This window comes from Oncorhynchus gorbuscha, linkage group LG13 (genome assembly GCF_021184085.1).
Source record: "Oncorhynchus gorbuscha isolate QuinsamMale2020 ecotype Even-year linkage group LG13, OgorEven_v1.0, whole genome shotgun sequence".
NCBI lineage: Eukaryota > Metazoa > Chordata > Actinopteri > Salmoniformes > Salmonidae > Oncorhynchus > Oncorhynchus gorbuscha.
In genome coordinates, this window is record NC_060185.1 from 49046038 (window position 1) to 49068184 (window position 22147).

The window sequence follows — 22147 nt, forward strand, 5'->3', positions numbered from 1 at the left end:
AACATAAGATATGCAGCTGATAATGGGGAATAACACATTTCATTGTGCTTTGGACATGACTCGCAGGCCTTTCTGATTGCCTCATGGAGTGAATCGATTTCTCTTTGGGGGGGGTGCTAGTAATGACTGATCGGAAACATGTGGACTGGGGGGGGGGGGGCAGTATACATCTACAACGTCAAGAAATGTTCCTGTAAGGCCAGTACTCCACTTGATAAATTGCATGAATTGAAAACAAACCTTGGACAAGTTGTCCATTAGATTAGAATCAATACCATTTATACCCGAGGTCGAGTTACATGTGGTAACATTTAGACCGGTGGAATCAGTTACAAGTGTACATCTGAAGCCGGGAGAAGAATCAAGGGAAATGGGTCGGACAATAATTGAGGAAGCATTCACAACTGACCCAATATCTGCTCATGCTTGGGTGTTGTAGGTAAATGGCTCTTTTCGGGGTTGCAGAGCAGTCAAGCTCGGTTTGGGGAGACTTAGGTTTGCCCCGGTTATCAGAAGGTGAACAAGCAGGCTTGATAAGAAGTACAGTGCAAACAAAGGTTCAAAATCAGCTCATAAAAACAGATGAATGGGGAGTGCTCCCGCTGTGATGGGTAAAACATAAGAACTTCAATCATCAAGCAACCTGACATTGCAGTCTAACAGGCTGCATATGAAGGAGGAAGTTTGTTTTGCATTTCATCCTTCATGGACTTTGTTACAGGTGGTGTGTGTACTGTGTGTGTGTGTGTGTGTGTGTGTGTGTGTGTGTGTGTGTGTGTGTGTGTGTGTGTGTGTGTGTGTGTGTGTGTGTGTGTGTGTGTGTGTGTGTGTGTGTGTGTGTGTGTGTGTGTGTGTGTGTGTGTGTGTGCAAGCATGTGTTGATAAAAACCACAAAGGGAGGGTAAAAACAGGAAATCCCCTACACATAACCCCTGACCCTGACAGTCATCCCAGATATGGACTCTTCTTCTTATGTACCCAGCACAGTTCACACCACAGGGTTTCCCAGCCTAGGACCCAGGAGCCTGGGTAACCTCCCTTGGCAGGAAGTATAGTCTCTTACCAATGGTCAGGAGTTGCAGGTCATCTCCATGGCGACTGGTCAAGGTATGCTGTACGTGTGTAAGTGGTTTCAGAAGGGATAAGGGGAAGAGTCCTGCACATCCCAAAACACCTCGAGCTGAGAGGGAGAGAAATGTTAGATTTTGATCAATTATTCTCGAAAGACATTTAATCGAAGCATGGCAGTCTACTGACCTTTAGGGCACGTCCTGTGCATGTGCGAGTGGGGCTGAAGAGTGAGGGTGAGGTCCGGCCCCTAGCAGTTACACTGCTGCTTGGTCTGTGCGGTGGTACCTCTGGGCTGTCTCAGCTGCCTCAGAGAAGAATCTCCATACTGGATACCTGAACCCATCCGTTCTGGGTCCAACTCACCTGACAGAGGCAAGGCGCATTTTGTTTTTTACCTTTATTTAACCTGGCAAGTCAGTTAAGAACAAATTCTTATTTACAACGGTGCCCTATGGGACTCCCAATCACGGCCGGATGTGATACAGTCGATGTGAACACACATACAGTGACTTTGGAAAGGATTAAGACCCCTTGACTTTTTCCACCTTTAGTTTGTTAAGGTCTTATTCTAAAATTGATTATATAAGCGAAAACAGGTTTAGACATTAAACAACAAAAAAAACATACTTTATTTACATAATAATTTAGACCCTTTGCTATGTGAGTCCGAAATTGAGCTCAGGTGCATCCTGTTTCCATTTATCATCCTTGAGATGTTTCTACAATTTGGAGTGTAGTAAATTCAATTGATTGGACATAATTTGGATAGACACACACCTGTCTAAACCAAGCCATGAGGTTGAAGGAATTGTCCGTAGAGCTCCAAGACAGGATTGTGTCGAAGCATAGATCTGGGGAAGGCTACCAAAACATTGAAGGTCCCCAAGAACATAGTGACCTCCATCATTCTTAAATTAAAGAAGTTTGGAACCACCAAGACTAGAGCTGGCTACCCAGCCAGTGAGCAATCGGGGGGGAGAAGGGCCTTGGTCAGGGAGGTGACCAAGAACCCGATAGTCACTCCGACATGGCTCGAGATGTTCTTGTGTGGAGATTGGAGAACCTTCCAGAAGGACAACCATTTCTGCAGCACTCCACCAATCAGGCCTTTATGGTAGTCGCCAGATGGAAGCCACTCTTCAGTAAAAGGCACATAACAGCCTGCTTGGAGTTTGCCAAAAGGCACCTAAAGGACCCTCTGGTCTGATGAAACCAAGATTGAACTCTTTGGCCTGAATGCCAAGCGGAGGAAACCTGGCACCATCCCCCTACGGTGAAGCTTGGTGCATCATGCTGTGGGGATGTTTTTCAGCATCAGGGACTGGGAGACTATTCAGGATCAAGGGAAAGATGAACAGAGAAAAGTACAGCGAGATCCTTGATGAAAACCTGCTCCAGACCTCAGACTTGGGCAAAGGTTCACCTTCCAACAGGACAACGTCCCTAAGCACACAGTCAAGACTACACAGGAATGGCTTCTGGACAAGTCACAGGTGTGCCAAGCTTATAACGCCATACCAAAGAAGACTCGAGGCTGTAATCGCTGCCAAAGGTGTTTCGGCAAAGTAGAGTAAAGGGTCTCAATACTTTTGTAAATGTGATATTTCAGTTAAAACATTTTTTTAAATTAAATTTGCAAAAAAATGAAATAATGTTTTTGCTTTGTCATTATGGGGTATTGTGAGGGGAAAAACGATTTAATCCATTTTAGAAGGCTGTAATGTAACAAAATGTGGAAAAAGTCAAGGTCGGAATACTTTCTAAATGCACTGTATGTAATAGGGGTAAGTAAGGTGACTAAGCAACAGGATGTAAGATAAATAGAGTAGCAGCAGCTTGTTTGTGAGTGGGTGTAGAGTCAGTAGAAATGTATGTGCATATTATGAGTGTGTAGGGCCCTGCGAGTGTGCATAGAGGAAATCTAAAAATAGGTCAATAAAAGATACAAGGTTAACTCAGACGGTCTTATTGCTTGGGGATAGAAGCTGTTCAAGAACCTGTTGGTGCCAGACTTGATGCACCGGGTACCGGTTGCTGTTCGGAAGTAGAGAGAGAATAGTGTATGGGCTTGGGTGGTTGGAGTCTTAACGATTTTCAGGGCCTTCTTTCCACACCACCTGATATAGAGGTCCTGGTTGGCAGGGAGCCCCAGTGATGTACTCGGTTGTCCACACCATCCTCTTTAGCGCCATGCGATCGAGGGCGGTGCTATTGCCACACCAGGCAGTGATGCAGCCAGTCAAGATGCTCTCAATGGTACAGCTGTAGAACTTTTTGAGGATTGGAGGGCCCACATGCTAAACTCACCTCCTCGTTTCCTGTAGTCCACGATTAGGTGGTGTTACTGACATTGAGGGAGAATTTGTTGCTCTGGCACCACACTGCCATGTCACTGACATCCTCCCTGTAGGCTGACTAATTGTTGCCGGTGATCAGGCCTATCCCCATAGTGTCTTCAGAAAACTTGATGGTGGTGTTGTGTGGCCACGCAGTCGTGGGTGAACAGGCAGTATAGGAGGGGACTAAGCACATACCCGTGGGGCCCCTGTGTTGAGGGTCAGCGTGGCAGAGGTGATGTTGCCTACCATCACCACCTGGGGTCGGCCCGTCAGAAAGTCCAGGACTCAGTTGCGGAGGGAGGTGTTCATACCCCCGAGTCCTAAGTTCGGTGATGAGCATGGAGGTGACAATAGTGTTGAAAGCTGATCTGTAGCCAATGAACATCATTCTCACCTAGGTATTCCTCTTATCTAGGTGGGCGAAGGCAGTGTAGAGAGCAATTGAGGATGTATAATCTATGGATCTGTTGGGGCGGTATGGAAATTGGAGTGAGTCTAGGCCAGCCAGGGTGTCTGGGATGGTGGAGTTAATGTATGCCATAACCAGCCATCCAAAGAACTTCATGATTACTGAAGTGAGTGCTACTAGGAGGGAGTCATTGTGGCATGAAGCCTTAAGAGTTCTTAAGAACAGGGATGATTGTAGTCATCTTAAAACATGTGGGGATTACAGATTGGGACATCATCTTCATGCTGAAATACCTCAAGTTTCAGCACGATAATGCTGAGGCCCCATGTATCTGTACACAATTCCTGGAAGCTGAAAATGTCCCAGTTCTTCCATGGCCTGCATACTCAGCAGATATGTCACCCATTGAGCATGTTTGGGATGCTCTGGATCGACAGAGTGTTCCAGTTCCCGCCAATATCCAGCAACTTCGCACATCCATTGAAGAGGAATGGGACAACATTCCACAGGCCACAATCAACAGCCTGATCAACTATATGTGAAGGAGATGTGTTGCGCTGCACGAGGCAAATGGTGATGACACCAGATACTGACTGGTTTTCATATCCACACCCCAATTATATATATTTTTTAAGGTATCTGTGACCAACAGATGCATATCTGTATTCCCAGTCAAGCGAAATCTATAGATTAATGAATTTATTTCAATTGAATGCTGTCCTTGTATGAACTGTAGCTCAGTAAAAAAAATGAAATTGTTGAGTTTATATTTTTCTTCAGTTGTACATTAAATCAAGAAAGACCAAGGCACACACATATCGCTAGGCGTAAACAACATGAGACATCCCAAAATCATACACATTGAACTTGTTTGATAGTAAGATTGAAAATCAAACAGAAACACATTTTTAGCACACACACAAACACACCTCATAAGTAAACTGTTTGTTTACCTGACTCTATCTTGTTGAGGATGGTACGGGCGGTTTTGAGGAAGGCCTCCTCCACATTCTCCCCTGTCAGAGCGCTAGTCTCCAGGAACATCAGTTCTGTAACAGTCAGTCAGTCAACTCGATACTCTCATCCCAATTAAACTCATACAGGTTTAAAAACTTGTGGAAATTACAACTACCTGAGATTAGAGTTGACTAAAAAGGGGAGAAATGAAAAAGGGGAGCGATGGAGTGCAGAAAGGGTGAGAGAGTTGTGAAATGGGAGCCAGGGAACTGGCCTGAGTAGAGGAGAGAAGGGTGAGAGTGACAGTGAGAGAAAGGGTGAGAGACAGTTGTGAAATGAGAGCCAGGGAAACGGCCTGAGTAGAGGAGAGAAGGGTGAGAGATGGACAGACAGTTACCGTTCTCCTGTGCGAAGCGGGACGCCTCGAGGAAGGTGACCTCTCGGTCCGCGTCCAGGTCCTTCTTATTGCCGCACAGGATGATGACGATGTTGGGGCTGGCCAGCGTCCGTGCGTCTGTCAGCCAGTCAGTCAGGGCGTTGTACGTCTCCCGGCTAGAGGAAAGACACAGGAGGGGAGAACTGATTCAAATCGCGTTTCCTTAGGGAAAGGCATGTTCAATAGGGAATGGGACGTTACTTTTGAAAAAGCAGAGTTGTGAATTGTGTGTTCATGACAGCATCAGAGCTCAAATAGAAGAAGTACTTGGATGAGGGGGGGTGATAAGTTGAAAAACTGCTAATATTCTCAACCTCTCTCTGTGGACTAATGTTATTTTTGCTCCAAATGAGAAGAGAAATATGAAACGTCATCCCTCCCTTTCCCCTCCTCAAGGACAGATGGAGTCCGATACCACGTCACACCTTCTCTTTTTTGGGGGGGGAAAGTCCCCGATCACCATGGTGACAGCATGCTGGTGTCCATGGCAACGTGAAAACAATGAGCAGAAGGGTGTCGACTAATGTCCCACAGCGAGGCGGCTTAACCATGACGTCAGCATAGAGGTAAGCGATGACGACCCCTCTGCGTAGCTCTCTCACACCACACGTTTCCATCTCTCCCTCTCCCCATATTCTCTCACTCCCTGCTCTCTTCTCTCTCTCGCTCGGTTGACACTGTCTAATGGAGTTTTGCTTTCCGGTCTGCCTGCCTCCTGTCTGGAGACGCCACTTTATTACAGGCCCTGTCATTCTGCATCACACACTTTATTACAGGCCCTGTCATTCTGCATCACACACACACTTTATTAAAGCTCACCTGACAATACACCATTCCCTCCATCTTGATTATGAGACAGGCGGTGCCATGGCAACTATGGGCTTATTAAATAAAAACTCTTGGCTTGGTGCTGCCATACAAATGTCTCCATCTCTGACTCAGAGTGTCTAAGTGCTCCTGACAGACTCTCCATAGGCCTGTTGAAATTCAAACATCTCTAGTCAGTCTCTCCGTGCTCTATGCTAACTCCCATGCCTGGGTGTGTGTGCGTGCGTGTGTGGGTGTGCGTGCGTAAGACCAGTAAAATCAGTGCGCGTTCGTAATGGGTCGTTCATTGGTTCACCTACCTTGTGATGTCATAGACGAGCAGCGCCCCTGCCGCTCCGCGGTAGTAGCTACGAGTCACAGACCTGGGGGAGGGCAGACAGAAAGCACTGTTAACCAATCACAGAACCAGAATACAATCTGTCAACCAATGAGAGGACGGGTCAGCGGTAACGGCACTCAGGGTAACCAATGGGAGATCTTTACCTGAAGCGCTCCTGTCCGGCTGTGTCCCAGATCTGTAGTTTAACCGTCTTACCCCCGACGTTGACCACCCTGGACCCAAACTCGACCCCGATGGTGTGGTTGGAGTCCTGCTTGACTGCACAGGAAAGAGACAAAAATAATAATAATAATAAAAATTGGGAGAGAAGACAAACATCACCGCACTGTTTGTTTATATCTCATCCTTTATTACAATGTCTGTTTTTACAGATGGCTGCTTTGTGAAAGACAACCTTGACTAAAGAGTAGGTGTGACTGCCTAGTCATTAGGTCTAAGTTGCCAAGACTTCACAGAAACATTTCCTGGTTAATTCCCAGAGCTGATCTATATTGTGCTGATGCGTTGTGCTTGTTTAAAAGACCAGAACAGTTCGCGTCAGAAGCTTCTTCGGAAGCCTCATCAGCATACCAGAGGGTTAAGGAGCTACTGCCTCTCCCAGGTCCAGAGATTAACACAGTCAAAGCCCCTCTCTCAAGCTACTGACAGGACTGGGAGTTAGAGGTCTTTATCTCATTTTGCACATCAGTGTACGTGGACATCCGCTACATGAGCGAGCGAGCGAGTGTGTGTGTGTGTGTCAGTGTGCAGAGATACTTGTACCGTTTCTATATTATTGTACATAAACGATGCATGTGGGTGTTGTGTATTTGCAGGACAGGGGGCGACCAGCATCGGCACTACTTACACTTGGTCTCAATGAACTGGTGCAGGAGGCAAGATTTCCCTGCCCCAGCACTTCCAATGACCAGGAACTTAAACAGGAAGTCTGAAATGAGAGAGAGCGGGGACAGAAATCAATACAACGCCAGCGGCTCAAACGGTTGAACTTGAGACCAATCCTTAAGTCGTCCTGTGATCGTGAGCTGCTCACTGTCACCGAGTTGCCAACGGTCCCAAATTAGCTGGCTAATCACTACCTTGCGTGCGAGTGTGAGGGCTATGTTAACATTGATGCTACTTTGCAAAGCGGCTTGTTAAAAGGATGGAGGTAAAAGAGACGTCTAAATTAACAATGAGAGAGGATGTGTTGTCAACCACTGAGAGGTGTGATGTCCCATAGGACGTCACTCCTCGCTATGAGAGAGATTGAGTTGTATCATCCGGTCCGTCTCCTCAGGCTTTGGAACTGCTCCTGATTTCCCCCAATAAAAAGCCAAGCTTATCTGTATGGTGTGGCTCGTCTCAGAGTGTAGCGATAGCATCCAGGAACCCAGCCTCTGACCTCATACCACCCTCACCGATCTGACCAAAGGGCTCGATGACTCAATGTTGCAGCGCAACCCCTGACTAGACAGACAGGCTCCTAGCTAGGTGAGCTCCATGCAACTAGCCTGAGTGTTGCACTGACATTCACATGCAGTGTTTCCCCTATGTTCAAAATCATGGCTACCACAAAAACATTTTTTTTATAATAATTTAAAACACTCTCCCTGACTGTCTATACGGTTGAAGTCGGAAGTTCACATACACCTTAGCCAAATAGTTTGGCTAAAAAACATTTTTAAACTCGGTTTTTCATTATTTTTTACATTTAATCCTAGTTTTACATTTACATTTAATCCCCGTCTTAGGTCAGTTAGGATCCCCACTTTATTTTATGAATGTGAAATGTCAGAATAATAGTAGAGAGAATGAATTATTTCCGCTTTTATTTATTTGGGTCAAACGTTTCTGGTAGCCTTCCACAAGCTTCCTACAATACGTTTGGTGAATTTTGGCCCATTCCTTCTGACAGAGCTGGTATAACTGAGTCAGGTTTGTAGGCCTCCTTGCTCGCACACGCCTTTTCAGTTCTGCCCACACATTTTCTATAGGATTGAGATCAGGGCTTTGTGATGGCCACTCCAATACCTTCACTTTGTTGTCCTTAAGCCATTTTGCCACAACTTTGGAAGTATGCTTGGGGTTATTGTCCATTTGGAAGACCCATTTGTGACCAAGCTTTAACCACCTGACTGATGTCTTGAAATGTTGCTTCAATATATCCACATTATTTTCCCTCCCCATAATGCCATCTATTTTGTGAAGTGCACCAGTCCCTCCTGCAGCAAAGCACCTCCACAACATAATGCTGCCACCCCCGTTCTTCAAGGTTGGGATGGTATTCTTCGGCTTGCAAGCCTCCCCCTTTTTCCTGCAAACATAACAATGGTCATTATGGCCAAACAGTTCTATTTTTGTTTCATCAGACCAGAAGATTTTTCTCCAAAAAGTATGATCTTTGTCCCCATGTGCAGATGCAAACCGTAGTCTGTCTTTTTATGGCGGTTTTGGAGCAGTGGCTTCTTCCTTGCTGAGCGGCCTTTCAGGTTATATCGATATAGGACTCATTTTACTGTGGCTATAGATACTTTTGTACCAGTTTCCTCCAACATCTTCACAAGGTCCTTTGCTGTTGCTCTGGGATTGATTTAGACTTTTCGCACTGAAGTACATTAATCTTGAGGAGACAGAATGCATCTTCTTCCTGAGCGGTAAGATGACTGCGTGGTCCCATGGCGTTTATACTTGCGTACTATATGTTTGTACAGATGAGCGTGGTACATTCAGGCATTTGGAAATTGCTCCCAAGGATGAACCATACTTGTGGAGGTCTACAATTTTTTTCTGAGGTCTTGGCTGATTTCTTTAGATTATTCCATGATGTCAAGCAAAGAGGCACTGAGTTTGAAGGTAGGCCTTGAAATACATCCACAGGTAAACCTCCAATTGACATCAATTAGCCTATCAGAAGCTTCTAAAACCATGACATCAAAGGCACAGTCAACTTAGTGTATGTAAACTTCTGGGATACAGTGAATTATCTGTAAACAATTGTTGGAACAAATACTTTTCATGCACAAAGTAGATGTCCTGACTGACTTGCCAAAACTATAGTTTGTTAACAAGAAATTTGTGAAGTGGTTGAAAAACAAGCTTTAATGACTCCAACCTAAGTATGTAAACTTCCGACTTCAACTGTACAGAAATTTTATAAGATCATCTTTGAGAACTAACCACTGAAATAAAAACTAGACGACCTAAAATATCTAAAATGGCATGGGGGCCCCCATTGATTTTGTTACCATGTTTGAGTCACTCAGATAGCATAACACAGCATAAACCATGGCAGAAACGTGTAGAACTGTAGAAAATGTGCTTTAAAAACAGCAACATTTTGTCTCTGCTGCCCCTCCCCCGCTAACTGCACCACAACTGCCTGAAAAAGATCCTAGGGGAAACGCTGAGCTGGCTACATGGCGGCAAGTGTATAAGAACGGAGGCAGTCTATTCACAAACAGTCCTATGTATAGCTGACCGGGACCGAGTACATCTGCACAACACAGATGGGTTACACTGGGGCAGCTGCACAGATCTAGTGGTGTGTTGGACCAGGTCTGATACTTGACCCATCCTACGCACATGACCGTCTGGCTGGGGTCCTGACGTGTGGGACACAGAGCAGTCCAAAGACGGCCTTTGTGCCGTGACCACAGATAGGTCAGAGGTCAGGGGCCATTTGCATGCGTAGGCCAGGGTTCCACCAAGCCGTACAGGGAACAATGGGGAATTGAAGAGGGAGAGGCTGGCTGTGTGTGGAAAGGGGCAGTAGTAGTAGTAGTATAGAGTGAAGGATGCACAAGTCTCTCACACACACACACACACACACACACACACACACACACACACACACACACACACACACACACACACACACACACACACACACACACACACACACACACACACACACACACGTGAGTCAAGCTGCAGGAAAAACACAGGCCTCTCACTGAGTTTCAAGGCTAGTTGTTGCATTTACTGGGAGATTACAGTACCAGTCAAAAGTTTAGACACACCTACTACTCATTCCAGGTTTTATTTGAATGTTGTAGAATAATAGTGAATACATCAAAACTCTGAAATAACACATATGGAATCATGTAGTAACCAAAAAACAAGTGTTAAACAAATGAAAGTATATTTTATATTTGAGATTCTTCAAAGTAGCCACCCTTTGCCTTGATGACAGTTTTGCAGACTCTTGGCATTCTCTCAACCAGCTTCATGAGGTAGTTACCTAGAATGCATTTAAATTAAATGGTGTGCCTTGTTAAAAAGTACATTTGTGGAATTTCTTTCCTTCTTAATGCATTTGAGCTAGTCAGTTGTGTTGTGACGTGGTAGGGTTGGTATACAGAAGATAACCTTCTACCTGTTTGGTAGAAAACCAAACCCATATTATGGCAAGAACAGCTCAAATAAGCAAAGAGAAACAACAGTCCATCATTAATTTAAGACGTGAAGGTCAGTCAATGCGGAACATCAAGAACTTTGGAATGTTTCTTGAAGTGCATTCGCAAAAACCATCAAGCGCTATGATGAAACTAGCTCTCAAGAGGACCGCCCCAGGAAAGGAATACCCAGAGTTACCACTGCTGCAGAGGATATGTTCTTTAGAATATCTGCACCTCAAATTACTGCAAATAAACCATTTCTAAAGGACACCAATAAGAAGAAGAGACTTGCTTAGGCCAAGAAACAGGAGCAATGGACATTTGAACAGTGGAATTCTGTCCTTTGGTCTGATGAGTCCAAATGTGAGATTTTTGGTTCCAACCGCTGTGTTTTTGTGAGATGCAGAGTAGGTGAACGGATTATCTCCACATGTGTTGTTACCACCGTGAAGCATTATGGAGGTGTGATGGTTTGTTGGTGACACTGGGTGATTTTGTTAGAATTGAAAGGCATGGCTACCACAGCATTCTGCAGCGATATGCCATCCCACCTGGTTTGTGCTTAGTGGGACAATCATTTGTTTTTCAACAGGACAATGGCCCAACACACCTCCAGGCTATGTAAGGGCTATTTGACCGAGAAGGAGAGTGATGGAGTGCTGCATCAGATGACCTGGCCTCAACAATAACCCAACCTCAACCCAATTGAGATGGTTTGGAATGAGTTGGACCACAGAGTGAAGGAAAAGCAGCCAACAAGTGCTCAGCATGTGGGAACTCCTTCAAGACTTTTGTAAAAGCATTCCAGGTGAAGCTGGTTGAGAGAATGCCAAGAGTGTGCAAAGCTGTCATCAAGGAAAAGGGTGGCTATTTGAAGAATCTCAAATATTTTCATTTTACACTTTTTTGTTTACTACATGATTCCATGTGATATTTCATAGTTTTGATGTCTTCACTATTACTCCACAATGTAAAAAAAAATTAGTAAAATTAAGAAAAACACTTGAATGAGTAGGTGTCCAAACTTTTGACTGGTACTGTATTTCAATTACGTTTCCAACTTTGTCAGTGCCTGACTCTTCACCTAAAACTTTCTGATTGATTTGCAGACTGTATGCTGTTGACCGCTCTGCTGCTATTAGGCTAATCAGCTAGGCTACAAAGCAGGCCAGTCAAATAGTCAATATTGTAACTCGAGTAAATGACTCAACTCCTACTGATGAAAGGAGAGAGCTGGGGATGAGATTGCTCCTTTGTTCTTCTGTGACATTTAAAACACATTAAGTACTCCTGCAGCCAGCTATTCTCCAACCCATAAATCAACCATGGCCTATTTATACTAGCGTGTGTGGTTTACTCAAGCAACATAACCATGAGGACACATTCATGGCAAGGTAGGTACCCACTAGAGGCCTTATCACACCTTGTTTTGTGTCTCTCAACAGAAACACTTATCAAAGACAACCTGTGTGTGAACGTGATCGATGGAAAAGCCTGTCTAGGCCTTACCCCGGAAGGGAATAGTTGAGTCATTGTATTTACACCATAATAACGCCACAAGTATTTTGTTGGGTATAAGCTATAGTAAACAGCAGGCAGGATTTGGCAGAAATAACAGCCTGATCAGTGACCACACACACACACATCCTCCTGTTCTTCACCTGCTCTGAATCAGACCCGTGTTACCTCTGGAGCCAAGCCATATACTATCTTACTGTGCTGGGCTTCATCAGTGTGTGTACACACTCAGACAGCCATTTCCCTAACCGAGAGACTGTGCGATGCGTTTTGTGTTCGGGTAAAGAATAAAAAAGGACAGTCGGCCCAATCCTTCACTGAGAGCCAAACGTGAATTAGTGAATGCAGCTTCTGCTAGTCTGCTTTGTGTAGTCACGCGTCTCCCCTGTGACTGTTGTTCTGCCCTCCTTTCCTTTATCCCTTCTAGTACTTAGAAGGGGGGAAAAACCCATGAGTAAATCAATGAAGACTATTACAGCTGTGCTCTATGTACCATTAGTGCAGAGCACTCCACCCCTAATGTTGACCTGCTGGTGTAGCATTTCAGAGAGAGAGCAAAAGAGAGACTATATCATTATCGAGTGGAGACACAGATGGAGAGACACGTGTGTGTTTGTGTCAAGCAGGGGGGTTGAGAAAGCTGCAACAGGAGAGGAGTGAGTATCCAAGGTGTGCTGTTGTTACACAAACAAAAACCAATCCATTTGCCACAGCATAAGAAAATGAATAGGCCTGGCTACAGTAAAACACTCCAAATCGAAGTAAGCATACAAACGATTAAAACACCTGTTTTTCTAAGCAATCTTTCAAATTATTAGGACATATTAACACCTTAAATCGGCGTTCAAGCGGTGTATTTGATCTGAGCAAGTGCTAGCATCAACCAAACGAGCCTTCCTCTTTTTTTTTTTTTTTAGCGCGAGTGAAGTGTATTCAGAACAATTTAGCAGTAACGTTAGTTACAAAGTAGAAGTAGTTTTCACATTCAAACTTTGTTCGAACCGAGAATCAAATATGCTTCCCAAAAAAATAGCCGATTTCAGATGTCTGTAAAACAGCATTATTATGGAAATCGTTCGTGCAAAGCATGTAATAGTTTTAATCGAACTAACGTTAGCTATTATATTAATCTGACTATCCACAATAAATTCCATTATTGTGTGCATGTAACTCAAAGACATCTTTGTTCAAATTCAGAGGAAGTCACATGCAAAACAGTATTCCAGTCTCGTTCGAAATGTTTATACGAATTCCAGATATGATCTCATGTAGCAAGCTAGTTATGAAGGCGATGAGGATGCTGGTATCTGTACCCTGGGGCTGGGGTGTCATTGAAAATGCATCAGACCAGGGCTCTCTGACCATGTTCCTGGAGAGCTACCCTCCAGTAGGTTTTCGCTTCAAAACTAACAGGATTAAGTTGGTCAACCAGCGAATTATTAGAACCAAGTGCGCTAGGTTAGAGTTGGAGTGGAAACCTAGAGGGTGGCTCTCCGGGAACAGGGTTGGAGAGCCCGGTCGTTAGCAAAAATGCCTCACTTGAGAAGTTAACTAACCCCACCACTTCCAATTTTCAATCCCAAGGACACATGACTAGCTAAATCAAAAGGAGGTCTGTTAAATTAAACCGAAGGACTGCAAATACAGCTTCTAGCTATGACTAAACTTACTGCCGTAAACTAGCCACCTAAGTTAACTATACCAATGTTTTGTTGATAATATTTCAATAGAAGTTACTTATTGACTAACTTTGGGACAACGCCGTCTGGGAGTGAAACCAATACAATAGACAATAGTTGTGTACTAAAACTACTTCTTGACAATTTTAGGAAGCACACCCCGCTACTCTCTACCCACAAACAAGCCTCCTGACCCCAGCAGGTACAGTAGAAGTTACATTACGTAGCTCGCTCAAATACAGAAGAGAAAGCGAGACACTTCACTCACTGCTTTTTTCTGGTTTAATGAAATGCAATTAACTAAGTAGACCAGCTGCTATTCTATACGTCTATGGGATACCCACCCCGTTAAGTAGACCGGAACTGATTATTTTTGTTCAATGGTAAACGGCCTGAGTGAACTATCTTCATTTCTCCACCATCTTCGGCTAGCTAACAGGCTAACTAAACGTACCGTATGTTTCAGACATGTCGGCCCCCGCTTTAAAAACGATGGACTCAGTTGGCTTTTCTTCGTTTATTTCTTCGTACCGTATTTAAAGGATGTGGTGTTGTTTTCTAATGTTTTAGATTTCTGACTTTGCCACACCGTTTCCTTTCCTTCCTCCAACAACACAGCTTATTCTTCGATGAGGTTTAATAGCGGTTGGCATCCAATAAATGTTGCATTACCGCCACCTACTAGACTGGAGTATAACTTTGCTTGAAAAAAATATATAAAACATGAACTACCATCTAACACTACACTCACAATTTGTTTTAAATATACAAAATAAAGAAAGAAACACCATACTCCACTATTATTCCTACCACCACACCCTGTAACTCTTCTGACGTCAAGTCTCGCACACCCAAATACATCTCTACAGCTGCCACCACAACCTCAATTTTCTGCAACTTACATTCCATCCCTCCAGTACAGTTGATAACCATTGCTATAAATGCTAAAAATCTTCCTGAAACATATATCACTTGTTGGTTTATCACTTTGTACTGGTACAGATCTACCACTCACACCATTTCTCTTAGGGTCCCTGCCCCTTGACCCATCTTCCATTGCTTTCTTCACTTTATTTTGGTGAGTAACGAAAAGTATATTGAATCCAGTCACTTAACAAATTGGTCAAGAATTTCATCTTAGGACAGCTATTGTTATTAGGGATTCACTACACAGCAGCCGTTGCCAGGGCTGGCAACTTTTGAAGAAAGCTTTTTCCCCCAGGAAAATTGCACTGTTTTAAAGCTAAACTCCTGCAGTTATATGTATTTTGACATGGCTTAGGTCCATGACAAGGGTGGGAATAAAACACAGGTCAGGTGTATTCAGAATGCTTTGAACATTAATTGAACACTCATTTGACAACTTTGTTACTGTTAAAGTATGACATTTAAAGTATGCTAATAGTTTATTAAACATATCTATTTTTTTAGGTGGATTGACACTTTATTCAGACAGTAATTAAGTTAGACGGGGAGACAGGCACATAGGAGAAACAGTGGGAAGGTCAGCAGGAATACTCAGGAATGCTCATAAATACTCATATTAATGGTTGATGGCAGTGGGGAACCAAATCATAGATTGCAGTCGTCTCCTTGTCCATAGACTACTTTAAGGTAAGGACACAAACATTTTGTATTTGTCATTTTGGTGAACTATCTCTTTAAAACAGGACTGGAAGAAAATCATGCTTGTTCTCCAGGAGGGTTGGCCACCCCTGATCCATGTTTCCCAATGGGTGTTTAGAAACGTTCTTGTTATAACAATTCATTTCTCAATCACCCAATATTTAAAAAATGAATATCAATATGCAGGTGGTTTATGCCTACTAGTTGAAGATCCTTTCCATCATCTTACTCTGCATAGACAAAATATGTTATCTGTGTATGATCTGTGAGTCCCCCCACCATCTCTAGCTAGCACGTGCACAATACTAAAATGGCCTGGAGCAATTCATATCCAATGCTTATTTGTAGGACATATTCAAAACTGTCCACGATTGGCTGCAAAAATAAATAGCCGCATTATAATTAATTTTCAAAGACACATGTAGGTATATCAGACACTGGAAAAACTGTGAAGAAGTGGAACAATTAAATACTGTTATTGTGGGGAAAATCAGGTCACCCTACCAAACTTCCCTGCTAAAAACAGATGGTAGGTATGTCTGCTGCTATTTGGTTGCCAAAGCCTAAATGTCAATCACCAAAAGAAGGGGGCGTTTCTTTAAAACGCGCACGCAATCCCCTTGGTTCGTTACATAACTAGACCAATCATATACTTTAATGTGCCGCGGTTCACATTGCTTTGGCTCCTATAGGACAATAATACAGGTTCCGCGCGTGATATTATAATGCAGTCGCAGATGCTCCGATTTGAACACAAGTTGGAGTAGTATACCGTTGAAAAAGTTAACGCCCTGTACATTGGATTTAGAAAAATAAAAGCAGTACTTTTCAATGCGTGAGATATGAGGTGTGGCGTGTGAGCGTGAGAAGAGGGTCAAACGCATGTCTCGCGGCCAATGCGTGAGCGTGAGCGTTCGCAGCTCTGCGTTGCATGTAGATGCAACAGCTGGCCACGCGATGGCAGGCACAGATAAGAGTTTGTGCCTGAAGTCTATTGCGCTTGGTCTGAGAATTATTAGACCGAACATTGACAGGCCTGCGACAAGACATGAAATGACATGAAATATAATATGATATGACATTAAACCTGCGTTAATAACAACTGTTTTAAGTTTATACTATTTTAGCATAGAATATAAACATAATAAAAACTGCTCAATGTTTTCTTTTGTGATATCTATCTGAGTAGCCATTCTCTATTATGTCCATTATATGCCCAGTCTGTATGGTGTCCCATGGGTTTGTGGGTAAGTGTGTTTAGGCAGTGTCTTTTAATCTTTCTGTTACCTTTATTTCACCAGGAAGTCTGGTTGTGTGTTAGGGGGGTGTTCGGTGTGGGGACTTGCAGGGGCTGGCAAGCAAGTTGACTCTTCCTCGCTTTTGAAAAAGTTAAACAATGCAGAGTCTTTTGAGGTTTTGATGAAGAATGCCTGCGTTCTCATTCATCACCTTGCCATACTGTCTAGAGCACCCAAACACACATACACACACACACACACACACACACACACACACACATTCAAAACACAGTGTGGAGGGGGGAGGACCGCCCCAGGGCAACAGGTGATAAATGAGAGAGCCCTCCACCACCGTCTCCCCTGGTTCCTCCCTGCCTTTGTTCTGCCCTGTCAGATCCCCCCGGCCTCCCCGGCCCTGTTTAAAAGGCCTTTTCACTGACATTAAAGAGAGAAGGAAGCGCAAGGCGCAATGTCGTGTCGGGCTACGGATGTTTTCTTAAGGTGGTCTCTACTCGACTGCACACTGTCTGAGGTGTGGTTGGAGGGAAACAAAGGTACAGTATGTTTTTTTTTTCTTTCTGTGATCCACTAACATCTGGAGCTCTACTACACACCCTGTCTCTTATCTTCTCTCCCCCCTCTCCCCGTTCTCCTATCTCGATGCTGTCTCCAGTGCCAGGTTAAGAAATCATTAGGCCCCTAAAAGTTTCCTGACCATTTCAAACAGATTTGTTTTTTAAACGTTCTGAGATTGGAAGTGAACATTTTGCATGTTCTGGGAACGTACATGTTAAGGTTGCAGGGAGGTTCTGAGAACGTTTTACTATGGTTCTCTGAAAGTTTTCCTGGGAGGTTTTTATTAAAGTTCTGTTTGTAACTCCAAGCGTAGGTAGGGCACATGGAAACAAATTTTCTTAATCATGCAAACACATTTATTTTTCATTGTTTTACGGCATCAGTGGACTATTTCTGTTCGTTATCCATGGAATTCGTCCACTGCGCCACCAGGATGGAGCTAGCATGCCATGTTTTTTTTCCCTCATACAAAGCTGTTAATCTATTCAAACAGACGCCATTTAAAAGGAAACAAGCACTCATTAAGATCAGGTGTGGACAATTAATAGCTGCGGCCAATACACCTGAACACACTTAACAACATAGAGAATAGCGAGAGTTTTGCCGCTGAGAAAGGAATGTATATGTTTTTCAATAACATTCTTAGAACGTTTTTTGAACACTACTAATGTCTTCTTGTTTTTTTATGGAACATTTTCTTAATGTTATGAGAACATTACTTTAAACATTACTTTAAATGGAAACATTACTTTAAATGGAACCATGAGGAAACCTGCGTATAGTGTTATGGCTACAAGACCATGGTGCTTGCCTACGGAGCTGTGAGGGGAACGGCACCTCAGTACCTCCAGGCTCTGATCAGGCCCTACACCCAAACAAGGGCACTGCGTTCATCCACCTCTGGCCTGCTCGCCTCCCTACCACTGAGGAAGTACAGTTCCCGCTCAGCCCAGTCAAAACTGTTCGCTGCTCTGGCCCCCCCAATGGTGGAACAAACTCCCTCACGACGCCAGGACAGCGGAATCAATCACCACCTTCCGGAGACACCTGAAACCCCACCTCTTTAAGGAATACCTAGGATAAAGTAATCCTTCTACCCCCCCCCTCTTAAAAGATTTAGATGCACTATTGTAAAGTGGCTGTTCCACTGGATGTCATAAGGTGAATGCACCAATTTGTAAGTCGCTCTGGATAAGAGCGTCTGCTAAATGACTTAAATGTAATGTAAAATGTTGAAGTACTGAAATTCCCACAGAAGAACGTTGTTTCTTAACGTGCGGTGCGTGGGTAAGATCACTGGGGAAGCCTAGCCAAGCCAATAAAAAAGCCATATTACAACCTATGTTGTGATATTTGAGTTGTTTGCTCTGTAACTCATTTGTTCATACGCTACAAAATAAGTAATGACAACAAAAAGACAACAGTCACACAGTGGCGGAATATGCTTAGTTTAATACTCTGAAAACAAACTTCAAGATACCAAAAACAATTTAGCTCAATCAATGTTGCTAAATATCACGTGACTGTCCATGGTACTGATTTGTGCATGTGTGTGTGTGCATGCGTGCACAAGTAAAAAAAAAATAGAAGTATGCCAATGCCATCATCTTCTCTTTCATGTTGGCAAAACGGTCTATGGCTCTGTTATACAGTATGCTTTTAGTTTTTCTTCTTCATAGGCTACCTAGCTAAAAATGCTTGCTAGTCAAACTTCCTTGAATGGGCAAAAATGAACTAGCTAAGTTAGCTCATGTCTTGTCCCTAGTTCATTTGGAGGCTTACTAAGCTATGTCTAGTCTCACACCTGTCCCCTATATTGAACGTGTTTTCAATCAGATGCTCTTAGTGCCAGTAGCAAAGGGAATATATTAATTTATGGTTAGATTAGAATCCCCGTCATAATCATTGGCCTGTACAGAGAATTAGTCAAAACCAGAAGTCCAAATCCCCATCTCCATCCATGGCTAAGGAGAGGGCCAATTTAGCAAGCAAGCTACTGAAGGACTTCAACACAAATAGACCAGAAACAGACACGTTTGTCTGTAAATGATGAGGATTTGCTTAGGATGTGATTTGATTGGTGTGAAGCCAAATCCAAATTGGCCTCCTTCTTGGAGGTTGTTTTGCTGCACCAGGACAACCCACAGTTGAACTCAACGCTGATTATGAAATGATTTTATACACATACTGAGACTGAGGTGCACTTGTTTCCCTCACTCGGATGATTTCTCAGGTGAGATTCAGCCACTTGGGAATTATTGGAAAATTATGAAAACACAGGTCAAATATTTGGGGAAGCCTGGCTTCACTTGGCATCCATGAATACACGCCACTGTAAGAATCTGACTTTAAATAAAAACATGAGGAAACCTGTAGGAAGCATTATGCTGAAGTATTGAAATTCCCACAGGAGAACGTTGTTTCTTAACGTTCTCTGAACTATTTGAGACCATGCTCATTGTCAAACCAGTTGGAAAACATTCACAGAACATTACCAGAAATTGCATTAAATATAACCATGTTATAATTTTAGGAAACGTTCTGTTAAAAGTAATGAAATACAAAAAAAAATAACATTATTTTGTCAAGTTCGTTAAATGTGCCGAGAATTTTCCAAATCCAAGCAACTATCCTGCACCATTCCCAGAACATTGTTGGAAGGCTGTCTGCAAAATAACCATAGGACAACCACACTCTCGTCAAGCTCTAAGAAACATGTGGTTCTCAGAACATTATGTGCTAGCTGGGTATGGTTCTCAGAACATTATGTGCTAGCTGGGAGGCCCCCTTCAGGCTCAGACAGTCACACAAGATTCCATGGTGTTAACAACAATGAGTCATTTTCCACTGTAGAACCACAGTGAATCAACCCAGGTGAGCATCACAGAGTACTTGGCAGACATGGCTATAAACAACAAGGTATACATTTCATTAGTCATCCCAGCAACACAGTGAAACACCTGCTGTTTAAAGAGAGACAAAGTGGTTCTTGAATAAATAGCCGTGATGATATGTACTTTGTATATGTACATAACATTGCAAGCACTGTATATTGAAAGCATTGACAAAGCTCTCTGGAGGCAGTGTGGAAAGGAACATAATGGCTCAATTCAAACCTATTTTCTGTCAGAGTAGTGAGAGGAGACACTATGCCATGAGTGGTGAGAGAACAGTGCTGCTCTGAGTTGCTCTGAGGGGGTGTATTTACAGAGCCTTCTGCTTGCGTAACACTGGGGGTCTGTGTGGCACATGCCACGGTATCTAGTAGCCTATCTACTCCGCTTAGCTTCATGCTGCCGAGTGTCTGTGCTCTCCTAGCCACACAGACTGACACAGACTCCTCAGGCTACGGAGGAGCATAGAAACATGAGGAGAGGAAAATTACACCATAACAAAGAGAGATACAGTATTTGGCTTTGAAGAAGAAATGCTGGAAAGTAAAGAGCGTGCGAGCATGCGTGAAAGTCATTCCGTGGGTCACTGTCAAATTGGCGAGTGAAGTGAAAAGCCTATATTTGGAATATACTGTAAATCTGCTGTCATCCATTTCTAGTTCAACCCTTTTCCCTTTTTCTATAAGCCTACCTACCATTTTACCACTGAGGGGTCACGACTGGACAGGCCTTAGCTTCCATGTCACCTCTCTTTCTTATACACAGAGTGTATCACCACTTCACAAAGGTCTCCTTTAGGAAATAGATTCTTTATCTCCTTAATCTCAATAAGACTTCCTGGTTAAATGAAGGTGGAATAAAAACGATTAGAGTTTGAAGTCGGTGGTAGGAAGCTCTGCGCTGCCAGAGCTGCACGTGGGACCCTGCTGTAGCAACAAGATCGGAATAGGATCAGAATAGGTAGGGTTCTGGCTATGCCCTCATACTGATACCTCCCCCCCATCTGTTTGGAGAAGCTGGTTTGAGAAACTAGCTTCTACTTTGAGAATCTGACTTTTGGAGTGAAGGTCATGTTCTAAAAGTGGCATTTAGTTTTAGCCACAACAGGAAGAAACTATGCGGGCTGTTGTTACAAGGTTTCCAAAATATAAGCAAGGCCTCGGAACCTACCCGGAGACCTATTGTATATCAGTAAGCAGGAAAAGGCATGATGTTTATTTTGCTACCGCTGACTGTGTTTTGGGGGGCTGTTAATGGTCAACTGAATAGCAACTCTTTATAGATGATAATCCACTGATTATGTAGACTTGTGTTAAGTTAAAAATATAGCACAACAAGAAGAAAGGAAAACATGAGGCATTGTAATTTACAGTGTAAAACAGCGGGTGTTATTGCTGTCTCTCAGTCTCACACGAAGGTCCTGCTTTCCCTTCTGGTTCAGTAAGTCCAGTGATCCTAGGACATGGCCGGGTGATGGGTCCAAGAAGGCATTGAGGTGAGGGTTAAGGTGGCATCAAGGACAATGGTGTACAGGGTAAACAGGGGTAAAGACAACATACAAACCAAATGACAAATTTGATAGGGTAAGTTTATTTTTTATTTGTATTTATCTCACTTTTATTTAAGTAGGCAAGGCAGTTAAGAACAGATTATTATTTACAATGACGGCCTACCCCGGCCAAACCCTAACCTGGACGATGCTGTGTACCGCCCTATGGGACTCCCAACCACGGTCGGTTGTGATACAGCCCGGAAAGTGTAAGTGTACCTATTAAGTCCACGTTCCCATTAAGCTCACGTCCATCTTTCGATTCAAATCAAAAAGAACAAAACAAACATTTTCAGGTGTTGAGGCTA

The 22147-nt window shown here is 43.4% G+C and overlaps 1 protein-coding gene across 1 annotated transcript; it reads right to left on the minus strand.

The window, feature by feature from the left end:
* Nucleotides 1–766: 766 nt before the first annotated feature.
* LOC123993061 (ras-related protein Rab-4B-like) lies at nt 767–14578 on the minus strand. Its single transcript, XM_046294819.1, has 8 exons — nt 14411–14578; nt 7228–7308; nt 6524–6638; nt 6340–6402; nt 5174–5328; nt 4773–4868; nt 1258–1434; nt 767–1180 (listed from the first exon to the last, which is right to left on the minus strand). Exons 1-7 carry the CDS (start codon nt 14424–14426, stop codon nt 1319–1321), a joined length of 642 nt encoding a protein of 213 aa, XP_046150775.1. The 5' UTR covers nt 14427–14578; the 3' UTR covers nt 767–1180; nt 1258–1318.
* Between the last annotated feature and the right edge of the window lie 7569 nt (nt 14579–22147).

Coding starts and splice junctions, on each gene's coding strand:
- LOC123993061 (XM_046294819.1), bottom strand. Junction 4,869..5,173: donor CCGCTTCGCACAGGAGAACG/GTAACTGTCTGT, acceptor TGACTGTTACAG/AACTGATGTTCCTGGAGACT. Junction 1,435..4,772: donor CCTCAACAAGATAGAGTCAG/GTAAACAAACAG, acceptor TGCCTCTGTCAG/GTGAGTTGGACCCAGAACGG.